The sequence below is a fragment of the Abramis brama genome (assembly GCF_963993115.1).
Source record: "Abramis brama genome assembly, chromosome: 24".
Classification (NCBI taxonomy): Eukaryota; Metazoa; Chordata; class Actinopteri; order Cypriniformes; family Leuciscidae; genus Abramis; species Abramis brama.
Window position 1 is genome coordinate 6,717,805 of NC_139986.1, and position 11,930 is coordinate 6,729,734.

The 11,930-nt window shown below is 38.8% G+C and overlaps 1 protein-coding gene across 1 annotated transcript; it reads right to left on the bottom strand.

The window, feature by feature from the left end:
- Window positions 1–6,393: 6,393 nt before the first annotated feature.
- LOC311075677 (uncharacterized protein) lies at window positions 6,394–11,100 on the bottom strand. Its single transcript, XM_084103219.1, has 5 exons — window positions 11,041–11,100; window positions 8,764–10,379; window positions 8,383–8,538; window positions 7,665–8,174; window positions 6,394–6,796 (listed from the first exon to the last, which is right to left on the bottom strand). The coding sequence occupies exons 2-4, from the start codon at window positions 10,321–10,323 to the stop codon at window positions 8,058–8,060; spliced, it is 1,833 nt and encodes a 610-aa protein (XP_083959345.1). The 5' UTR covers window positions 10,324–10,379; window positions 11,041–11,100; the 3' UTR covers window positions 6,394–6,796; window positions 7,665–8,057.
- Between the last annotated feature and the right edge of the window lie 830 nt (window positions 11,101–11,930).

Genomic DNA, 11,930 nt, shown 5'->3' on the forward strand with positions numbered 1-11,930 from the left:
TCGTTGCCATGGTATCTTACGCTGCACGGCTAACCTGCTCCGGGGCAGGTTATGTTCTGGATTCAAGATCTCAGACCGAAGTTTGACCAATCAGCTGAGAGCAAAGAAACATTATAGGTGACGTAACTTATTCCAAGTGTCTGTTGCAATGACTTCACCTTTTCTTCCAAATCCGGTGGACATCTCAGCGCAAATTGTTTGACGAGCACTTCGTAGAGAAATAGTTTTTAGCCAGACAAAATCCCCTTGCCTTAACTGATAGTTACTTGTATGAAAGATACAGATTTTCCGCGGAAGGAATGTCTTATCTTTGCGAACTTCTTGAGCCTCACATAAAGAATTTAACACGTCGAATTCATGCACTTACTGTACCGCAAATTGTATTGCGTTGCGTTTTTTTTTTGGTGTGTGTGTGCAAGTGGTACATTCTTGCACGGCGGGTGACGCACAGAAGCTAGGGGAAAACATATGTTTGTCGAACCATTCGCAAGATGGTCCTCGCTCTGCAGGAGTACATGAAAAGCTTCATTAATAGTGTTCCCCGGACATTTATCGACCATGTCCATAAAAGAGGGCTTTTATAAAATTGCCGGTAAGATATATTGATAGGGTGACATCACATGAACACTTTTTTTTTTCTCAAAAAGCAAATTTCACAAATGTACTATACAATATAATACATGTTAAGAATTATTTTGAATCTTTTTTATTATTCTTCTGATAATCTTATGATAGGATTCCCAAGTCATTGCAACATGTATGCAGTCTATTGCTCCAATCTCCACTGCTCTAGGGGAACATGAGGCAGATTATGTTAATAGGAAGTCCTATCACAGCCTTAATGTTCAGGTAGAGATGATGTGAATATGTGAGATGATTATTTTCTGTGAGATGAATCTTTAAATTAATAGTAACATTAACAGATATAACAATGATCTACTAAACATTTCATCTGCAGATGACTTGTGGTCATGAACATATGATCAAGTTTGGATGCCAAATGGCCTGGCTCCAGTGCTTGTCTTACAAATTTTCCTTGAGTCTGTGTTGTGTCAGCGCTTTGAGGAAAGCAAGTTAAATTTGGTACAGTACAAAACACTGTTAATTTGAACTGAGATAGAAAAACCTACACAATGACCCCAAAGAAACCAGAGTGAAGATAGCGATGACCTTTGGCATCCTAAAGGCACATTTCAACTGTGTTCGGCGCTTCAGAGTCACCAGAGCGGGCATCACAGATAGTGGCTGTATGTGCCATTCTGCACAATATAGCCACCAGTAGAAAGAGCGAGAAACAACACAAAACCAGCTTCTCCCCGATGAAACTGACCCGATCACACTTGACCACCCAGCTGGTGCAGATGTAGATGCAATCACCATACAATATTACACTTAATAAAAGCACATTGAAACTGCAGATATGTCTCAAACTGTTTTATTGGTTTTGTGGGATGGGAGAGAGAAAGAGAGCAAGAGAAAGTTGCATTAATAAATATTCATACTAAAGTGTTACTTGGTTAAATAAGTTATATATATATATATATATATATATATATATATATAGATCAGTTTTATCCAGCTGTTTGATTTTGTTTGGAGCCTCCTCAGCTCACAGTCAGCTCCTTTAGTGTGCAGTCTAGTTCAAGTCTCCTTTAGTGTGCAGTCTAGCTTGAGACTCTTTTAGTGTGCAGTCTAGTTCGAGACTCCTTTTGTACAGGGCCCTGACTGAGTCTGTTTCCACCTGAAACATAATTCCACCACAAACATGATCATTACAAGTTTTCTGGAGGCTCATCAAAATCACAAAAAGTTCCTTGACTTCCTACAAACACAGGACTGACTGTAATTTATGTCAAGGGTTTTAAATCCTTACACATTTCTTCTGAAGCCCATTGAGGTAGAGGCCTCAGTTTCTGGGTCAGGTTGTGAAAAATCCTACAAAAGAGATGTGTAAGGGCCAGTCCCTTTTTTATGCCACACATTCAAATGTTTGCCATAATAAAAAGCCCAGTGCATTCACATCAGCAACTGTCTGAGAACACACAGACAGAGTGTCTTCATCATTTGCTTCACCCTAATAAATAAAAGTAGGCCACTGTAAAGCATAACTGTTGTAAAGCAGGTTATGTTTGGTGTTCTGTCTGCTGCATACTGACCTCTGTGTGGGAGACTGTGTCTGTGTGTCTGTGTCTGTGTGTGTGAATGTGTGCTAGCTTCAACAGGGACACTGTATTTCCCTGCAGAACATACAGTCAGCCATATTTAAAACTTAAAAAAAAAGTAGTAATGTATAGCACACGTACCCAGTGTTACTTGCTTAGAGGAGCCAGCACCAGGGTCAGATTGTACAGCACCTGTAATCCCATCCATAATCGGCCGTCCCTTATTGCCTACTCAGAGCCAACTCCTCCGCCAGTGTATTCTGGTTTTCTGAATTTAATTCTTTATTTCTGTTTGCTGCAAACAAGTGTGATAAAATGTTCACAAAAGTAATAAAAGGTTGTGGTAAATACTCTTTGAATTAACTCCTTGAAATAACCACTTTGAATTATATTTTTATATTTTGTCTTTATCTGCTGCCAAGAACATTTGGAGTTGGAGTTGCATCTAAAAATCTAAAAATCAATGAATGTTAATCTTTCTTAGTAGCCTACATACATGCACATTTTTTATATATTACAAAAATAGGCTATTGGCTATATTACACATATAGGCTACACACAGAGCCGTCGCAAGGGGGTAGGCAAGGTAGGCAGCTGCCTAGGGCCCCCAGCTGAAGGGGGCCCCCGATGGCCGCACGGTCGTTTAGGTTGTGTATCTGCCCTCGTCAAACAGTATCAACCATTGTAAACAAACAACCACAGTGAGACAGCGCTATCACTTTCCAGTACTGCTCCGTGAGAGGGGCCCCCCAAACTAGAGGGATTCCCCCTATGCAACGACAAACACTATGAGTGCCCTAATCACTGTAATGTTGAAGTGACATCCACCGTCGCGCACCCCCCATCAGGTCCCCCACTAGCTGTCAGTGGAAGAGAAACACTCAGCGCTACGCGGGCATTTAAATTTAAAAATGTCATCATGAAGCGTTCATACCCTTCACGATTTTCCAAAACACAGAGAAAGAAAGAAGAAGAGGAAAAACGCCAAAGACACAGCGGCAAGTAAACCATTATTATCTCCAAATACAACTGTCTGACGTGTTTTCACATCTCTGCGAACATAAACCTTGACATCAGTGACCAAACACAACGGTAGATGTGAGCGTTGTTAGAGGGTGAAAAAGTTCAACTAATAGTCATACACAACTTTGTTCTGTTTGCAGAATTTAAGCATAAAATACACACTAGGCAACTTCTCGACACTTCACTGTTGTAGCTAACGTTACAGCGTTCGAAAACTTCCTTTGAGCTAAATCCTCTTGATGCACGAGCCCAGATTACGATCGCATGAGATTTTTTGCCATGTAACTTATAAAGGCAAAAGCTAGAGAAGTGTTCTCTTGACGGCTGTGTCTGCCCGCGGCTGCGGTCACGGTAAAAACTTTGTCAATTCCAAACAAATAGAGCTGGTCCTAACACTCCCATGCAGTTAGGTCCAAACAAAATAATCCATCAAGTCCGGTTACATTTTAGATGTAAGTTACGCAGGCTATCAATTTCCGTTGGTGGTGTTTTTATTCCATCTGGAGAAAAATGCCCTTTTTCCTTCGCGTTTGTCCTTCTATTGAAGTTCTTTTCCTGTAAAGTAAATATCGAATCCTCCACACTTCACTTTCATGATATGCTATGAGAATAACAATAAACGTATGGCTATTCACCAAATGTTTTTTTTTGCTTTATTAGGTGCTTTGCTTAAATTTCTGTCTGTGCCAATTGATAATTCATGACTCTTAAAATGCACCAGAATACAAGAAATCCCATCTGAATTTTAAAAAATTTCCTGAGGGAGGACTTGGGACCTCACTTCACTCTTTTGCCTAGGGCCCCCAAATATCTTGAAACGGCCCTGGCTACACATACATATATACATACATCATTTTACATAAATATAGAATGTATTTGTTTAACTTACACATTAACAATCAGCAATCTTTCTCCAACAGTCTTCTCTTGCTTTGGCAGCAGAGACCGTATTGTTTCGAGCTTGAAATACATATTTAAATTAATCGTAATTATGAATGATTATCTCTTGCTCCTCCGCGGAAAAATATATTGCTCTAGCTTTACCCGCGATTGGTTGTTCAGTGTCGACGTCACTCTTTTATGTGCACGCGCGCGTGGAGTAATCATAGCTTAAGGATCAAAGCCTGAGTTGACAGAGAAAGTTGATGAGCTGCATCATGGTACCAATAAAGCCTGATTGCATCGGTTTGGTTTTGTCAACTCAAAACTAATCCTGTAACCCCGAGTTTGTTAAGCTACCTTCATGGTACAGGCCCCAGGAGAGTCAACGACCAGAGTGCAACAGGATAGGAACCAACACGAGACAAGATTAACAGGCCAAGACAACAAGTAATATAAGCAAAATAAAACTGATAAGACTAGAGAAAAATAAAGAAAGAAACAAAACACTGAAAAAACAGGATCTAGCTAAATAAATAAAAGATCTAGATATAAATAACTGAAACTTACATAAAGAAATAAAATAAGACAGCAACCTTGAAGGGAACTAAAGAGAAAATAAAAGATCAAAAACAAAAGAGAAACCAAAAATAAAATTTAGAACTATAGATCAAAATAAAGACTCGAACTTGACTAGACTTAAAATCAGGAACAAAGAAAAAACTGGATAAAAATCAAAACAAACACAAAGCTAGAACTGACAGATAAACTAAATCTAGCACTGACCGACAAGAAGCGAGAATGCATACTCAATGAATGCAGACAACGCACAAAACAAACCAGCAAAGACATGAGGGAAAGAGGCACAATAGGGACCAGAGCACATGCGGATCAGGGGTGCGTTTCCCGAAAGCATCATTAGCCAACTATGGTCGCAAGTTCCCTCGTTACCAATAGAGTTCAATGGACATTGCGATGAACTTGCGACCATAGTTGGCCAACGATGCTTTCGGGAAACGCACCCCAGGTGAGCACAATTAGTGAAATGAGGACAAGGGGGCGTGGTAACGGGAAACAAGGAGGCGGGACAGGAGGAGCACATGGCAAACACAAACAAAGACACAGCCATGTGCTCAAACACAAGACAAACATAGAAACATGAAACAAAGACAAAACAGACAAGGCTGCCAGGGCAGAACCCTGACATATTGATTTTATCCCATTCAAAAACAAGACGTTAATATTAAATGACTTACACTTTGCTCTATATCGCCAACGAAAATAGTTCCAAATAAATATATAAATCGTTGCACATCTTCGATTCCTTGACTGCAAACTTTCCAGAAGTTTAGACAGCGCAGACAGAGGAGCGAAACAACAATTGTTCTCTTGTCAAAAAAAACAACAACAAAAAAACCTGCTTTTAGTTTTTTCAACTATTATTTCCGTTATAATGTATTGATTGAAAAATGGAGAATAATAAAATTCGGATTTCAAACGCAACGCCGAGTTTATGAAACTCAACGCTGATTAAGACTAAACCGATGGTGCAAATTAAGATGATATTTTAGAGAATCAGTATCGGCTGCTGGTGGTGCTTTACACTATATTTGTGATTTTGTTTCTGTGAAAAACGAGGCTAAGAATACGCTAAAAGATACTAGGCTAAATGTAAAATGTTTTTATTTAAAGAAAGACGCCTTCTTGTCATCAGGTAGCCTAGATTGCTAGATGTCTTTTGTGTGGATGGATGTTGGGCTCTTAAACAATAGTAATGTTGATATATATATATATATATATATATATATATATATAATTTTTTTTATACACTGAAAAAAAAAATCATTCATCCAATTAAAAACATTTAGGGTAATGGTTCACATCTATATTTTATAACTTGAGCCAATGAAAAATAAATAACTTGCCCTAATCAATATTTTTGATGTCTATGAAAACTATTTTATAAAACTTGGCACAAAGTATATTTTTCTTGTTGAAGAAAGTCAATTAATTTTTGATCTAAACAAAAATCTTTTAAAATCTCATTTAAGAAATATGTATTAGAAATTATTTGTTTTCTCCAATCAAATAGATATAGATTTAATTATACAATTATTTCTCATTTTTAAAAATACAAGTTAATAGAAATGATTTATTTTAAACAAACAAAAAGATATGGATTTAATTAAACATGTATCCCATTAAGGAACATTACTTAATATTTAATCTTTTGTTTAGATCAAAAATTAATTGTCCAAAATCTAATAAAAAAAGACAAATGATTTTCATTACATTGATATTTATTAACTTATTATACATTACTTCCACACATCCACAATTTCAGTGCTCAAGTGTCAGATTTTCAACTTCTAAGAGCTGGCAAACATTGACCATATAACAACAGCCTTAACCGAGAACAATGCAGTGAATTAGGGAAATGCGACAATTTCTCAGTTTCATCACTACTAGAAATGCAGCTGTAGTCAGTATCTCACTATCTCTGTCCTCATTGAATGATGACTTTCTGGATATATTCAAATGTCTTGGGATATTCCAGACTGAAGGCCCAGGAGAATGGCAACAGCATTTGCGACAGACAGCAAGTCGCTCAGAACCTCTTGTCCCTCAAGTATGATGCCAATGTTTGTGGGTACAGCTTGTGCATCTCTGATGACGAAGATCGCCATGCTTTCTTGCTGAAGAATTTTTTCAGCCTCTTCCTTCTCTGACACCTGGAAAAGAATTTAGGAAAAGAATAAGGAATGCTCTCTAATTGTAATTGTTACCAGTAATAATTGAATTGTAGAGCTCTCTAATTGTAATTCTTACTAATAACAATTCAATTGTAGAGCTCCGTAATTAAAAATGAATGGAAGTCAATGGAGACATATGACTAGTAAAAATTCATTTGTAGAGCTCTCTAATTGTAATTGCTACTAGTAAGAATTGAATTGTAGAGCTCTCAAATTTAATTCTTACTAGTAAAAATGCAATTACGACGAGTAACTCTGGGTACAATTTAAGCTAAAACGGCTTGCCATATTTTACCGCCCCCCAGTGTCCTCTGGCTAGTACTACACTTTTTTGAAAACCAACCGACATCAACCGATTGGCGCCAATGCAGCAATACTTCTATGCATACAAGCCATAAATAAATGACCACTGTGTGTGTCGCCAGTCACAACTGTTAGCTAACGTTACCATTAATCACATGTGTAAGCCAGTCGCTTTATATGTAGCTCATTCACTTAAGTTAGTTGTTGATCAGGTTAACTTCTACGGTTTTAACGTAATTCTTATGACGCTGACTCGAGATACATTCACTGATTAAACGTTAACGTTAATTACCATTGTAAACTCAAAATAAGCCACGGGTAAACTTATGTTCCCTTTTGCAATCGGTCAGGAATTGATTAACATTGACATATTAACGTTAACTTATCTAGTGTAAACTAAGCTAGGTAACACCAAGTTAACATTTTCAAACTAACATACATATACATATCTACCAGAGAAAGTCAGCAGAGCAACATGTCTGGCATAAAATTTACAGGCTACTTAATACAGCAGCACATTTAAATGGTTGTTTGTTTCACTTACTTCAGTTTATCCGCGATGCAACCGATGATTCTCTCTGGAGCAGGAAAGTGATCCACAGAGCGTAGACTTGAAGAGCGGTCTGGTGACTGGTCGAGATTTGTGTTTAATGCCCGTGTGCTGCCCTGTGTGTAACCTTGAAATTGAACATTCGTCGAAACAAATATTTCTTAGTTGAGCTCTTAATGAAAAATATTTATATTTAACAATGAAATGAAATGAATGAAACACATATTACCTGAAAAATAAAACAAATAAATTAATAGAATTGTAATTGTAGAATTGAATTCAAGTAAAATGAATTGAAAGACAAATTATTAATTGGATGAGGTACTCACCGCTTGAAAACCTTTATTCATGTGTACATGCATTCATATAAGGCATGTACAGTTACAATTAAATATTTGAAATTACACAATATTTTGCAAATATGCTACATAAATGGTCAATTTGGTCAAAGCTGCCTGGATCCGCCCGTTGGTTGTTGACTTTTCCGTCCACTCCTGCACTGTCCTGTTGAAGGAACAGACATAATCATGTAACGCTGACCAGATTTAATGAGTGATTCTTAAAGAAAATCTAAAGAAAAATTGCTTCTACCATTTCAATATGAGGCGTCTGAATTGAAAAGGATATGATTCGCATCCCAGATTAAATTATTAAAGTATTTATTTAGTTTCCAAATCTAAGTAAAATTGCGAGATAGGAGGGTCTAAGTTACCAATGCTCTTTTCTGGGTCGGCTGGGACCTGGGCTGAAGTCTGTTCCGAGTTCTCCGGTTCGGTTCTGAAGTGGTTATCTGAGGGACTGGATGGTTGTAGCGCCTCAGTTCCACACACAGTTTTTGTGGAGGTGCCTGACACACACCTGCGTTGTCCTGTTGAGAGAAAAGATATAATCATGCAATGCTGGGCAGGTTTCATGGGTGCTTCTTAGACTAAATCTATAAGGCGTATCTTTTTTGTATCATTTTGAAATATAAAAGGATTTTAAACTGAGGATCTAGAAAACATAGTAGCATATATTTAAAGACAGTGTTTACTTGTTTGAATACATTTTAAAAATAAGTAAAAAAACAAAACAAGAGATATAAGGGACTTACAGAAGCTTCTGTGCTCCATAGACTCTTACTCCATCTGGACATGGGAGCTCCCTCGGGAGAACTGGGTGGTTGCTGTGGGGAACATGGTGGAGCAAATGTTCTCTGTGGGGTCTTGGCAGGCACAGACACTCCCTTTGGAATATTCTTCTGCCTCAGCAGCTCAGGGTTTTTAGGATCTCTCCTCTCTGAGATCTTCTCTGGCATTGGTGCTCCATGTGCGGAGCGTGTGACCTCTGGTGGTAGAGACTGGATGGGTATCGGCGTTTCTAAAGCAGCCTTTTTCAGATGTTTAGTCAAATGTTCAGGGATCCTGAGTTTTCCTCTTTTTTGGGACCCTATAGGCACAGGTGCTTCCTTTTGGATATTCTTCTGCCTCTGCTGCTTAGGGATCCTGAGGTTTGCGGAAGACTCAAGCACTGGTGCATTTTGCAAATGCTGCCTCAGCAGCTCCGGGTTTTTACGATCTCTCCACTCTGAGATCTTCTCTGGCATTGGTGCTCTGTGTGAGGAGCGTGTGAGCACCTTTGAGGAAGCCACTGGTGGTGGTAGAGACTGGATGGGTATGGGTGTTTCTAAAGCAGCCTTCTCCAGATGTTTAGTCAAATGTTCAGGGATCCTGAGTTTTCCTCTTTTTTGGGACCCTATAGGCACAGGTGCTATCTGTGGCTTTTTCTGCCTCCAATTTCTCCTCTGGTCCATGGCCCTTGTTGTATCAGAGAAACTTGAGTGCTGAGCTCTCTCCGATGCATCACTGAAGACCAGGGATGAGGTGAGGTCCTCTTTTTTAGCACTGGGAGATTTCTGCTGCCTCCACTGCCTCGTGGTCTTCAGTTCTCTCTCCTCATATTTCCCATCTGAGAAGCCGGAGTGCTGGGAATGAGCCTTCTCAGATACATCACTGAAGACCAGGGATGAGGTGAGGTCCTCTTTTTTAGCACTGGGAGATTTCTGCTGCCTCCACTGCCTCGTGGTCTTCAGTTCTCCCTCCTCATATTTCCCATCTGAGAAGCCGGAGTGCTGGGAATGAGCCTTCTCAGATACATCACTGAAGACCAGGGATGAGGTGAGGTCCTCTTTTTTAGCACTGGGAGATTTCTGCTGCCTCCACTGCCTCGTGGTCTTCAGTTCTCCCTCCTCATATTTCCCATCTGAGAAGCCGGAGTGCTGGGAATGAGCCTTCTCAGATACATCACTGAAGACCAGGGATGAGGTGAGGTCCTCTTTTTTAGCACTGGGAGATTTCTGCTGCCTCCACTGCCTCGTGGTCTTCAGTTCTCCCTCCTCATATTTCCCATCTGAGAAGCCGGTGTGCTGGGAATGAGCCTTCTCGGATGCATCACTGAAGTCCAGGGATGAGGGGCATGATGTTTCTCCTTCCTCCACTGTTTCCCACCACTGGTCTGAGATGAGGTCCTCATACTCAGGATACTCAGATATGGGGTCTGAAACTTCCATTATCGCCCACCAGCGCCCCGCAGCAAGGGCCGTAGTGAGCTCATCTGACAATTCAGTAGATGAGGACTGCTCTGCACTCTCAAAAATGGTGGGCATGGTTGACATACTCGAAAATGAACTAGAAGTGAACAATACTTCTTGCAACTTATATCTGTGAAACACTATGAAAGAAAGAGAAAGGGAAGAGATGATTTGAGTAAACATACAGTACAAGAACCTGAAAGCTTGTTGTCTTAAACCCAACGTAAACTTATGTCGTCCGCATTCTGCAATTTTTGTCATGTGAAGTTCCACGAACATCCGTGTGTAGCCCAATTTTTATGTTCAACCTCCTTAAAAATGCATTTAAAATGAACAAATGAAGCTAAAAAAGTTAATTGTTATTTTTATCAATTTCCCTACTAATGTGCATAACTCAGATGCACATAATGTAAATTTATATAGTAATTTTTTATTATGCCCGGTTGTCGAGGTAAATTTGATTGATTAAATGACAGCTTAAGGCCAACAAGCTTTCAGTATCAATTCAGTGTCATCAGATCTGCTATCGTTTTGTCAATGAAATATAAATTAACAACAATTATATATATATATATATATATATATATATATATATATATATATATATATATAAAAGTATATACATGTATCTAAATATAGCTACAGCAAATCGATACAATAACATTCCACAGTTTAAGCAGATTCTTATGCAAATTATGAAAATATTAAAATTCAGATCCCCAAACCCTGTGTAAAAAGCATACTCACACAATCGCCGACTCGCTACAAGAAGAATAAATCCGCTGCACTGTTTATACTCACGATCATTATGACGTAACAGTCGACAGTTGACGTCACAGTCGGCCACACGAGTTGACGTCACAGTCGACCACCCGAGTTGACGTCACAGTCGACCACTCGAGTTGACGTCACAGTCGACCACCCGAGTTGACGTCACAGTCGACCACACGAGTTTGTGAGGGATGAACATGCAGTACAAACAAAGACTGACTTAGCTTTTTTAATTCATGATTGTTGATACAAAAACTAGCGCTGTTTATTATTTATTTTTAGCATTTGCAGCTGGTGCATAAACGGGAGCAAGTGAAGCTGGCATACATGTTATTATTTAAGCAAAGACCACTCAACCAAAATTAATCAACAGATTTTACAATAAAAGCTCATTTCTGAAACAGAATATAATTCACAAAAATATTTGCTGTTGGCTATCATTTCTCTCTCTCTCTCTCTCTCTCTCTCTCTCTCTCTCTCTCTCTCTCTCTCTCTCTATATATATATATATATATATTTACAATAGCCTAGTTAAGCCAATATCAGAAGAGAAAGAGCGCTGTCCCGAACATCAGCAGGACGTTGATTTTAACCTGTAAAATGTATTACTTACATTTTGCTCTATTGCCAACGAAAATAGTTCCAAATAAATCTATAAATCGTTGCGCATCTTTGAGAAACAGTTTCCCTGACTGAAAACCTTCCATAAGTTTAGTGGCTTGAGATGCTCTCTGAAGCGCAGACAGAAGGTTAGGCTTCAGCTTTTTTAAACTATTTCCGCTATAATGTATTGATTAAAAATGGACTTTAGATATCTAGGCTACTGAAATATTAAAATTCAGCTTTTAACGCCTATGAAAACCAGCGCTGATTAAGAAATAAATTGCCCACCGGAGGTGCAGGTAAGGAAAATGCATTTT

Coding starts and splice junctions, on each gene's coding strand:
- LOC311075677 (XM_084103219.1), bottom strand. CDS start 10,323: ATGTCAACCATGCCCACCATTTTTGAGAGTGCAGAGCAGTCCTCATCT. Junction 8,539..8,763: donor TATGGAGCACAGAAGCTTCT/GTAAGTCCCTTA, acceptor TTCTCTCAACAG/GACAACGCAGGTGTGTGTCA. Junction 8,175..8,382: donor CGACCCAGAAAAGAGCATTG/GTAACTTAGACC, acceptor TTCCTTCAACAG/GACAGTGCAGGAGTGGACGG.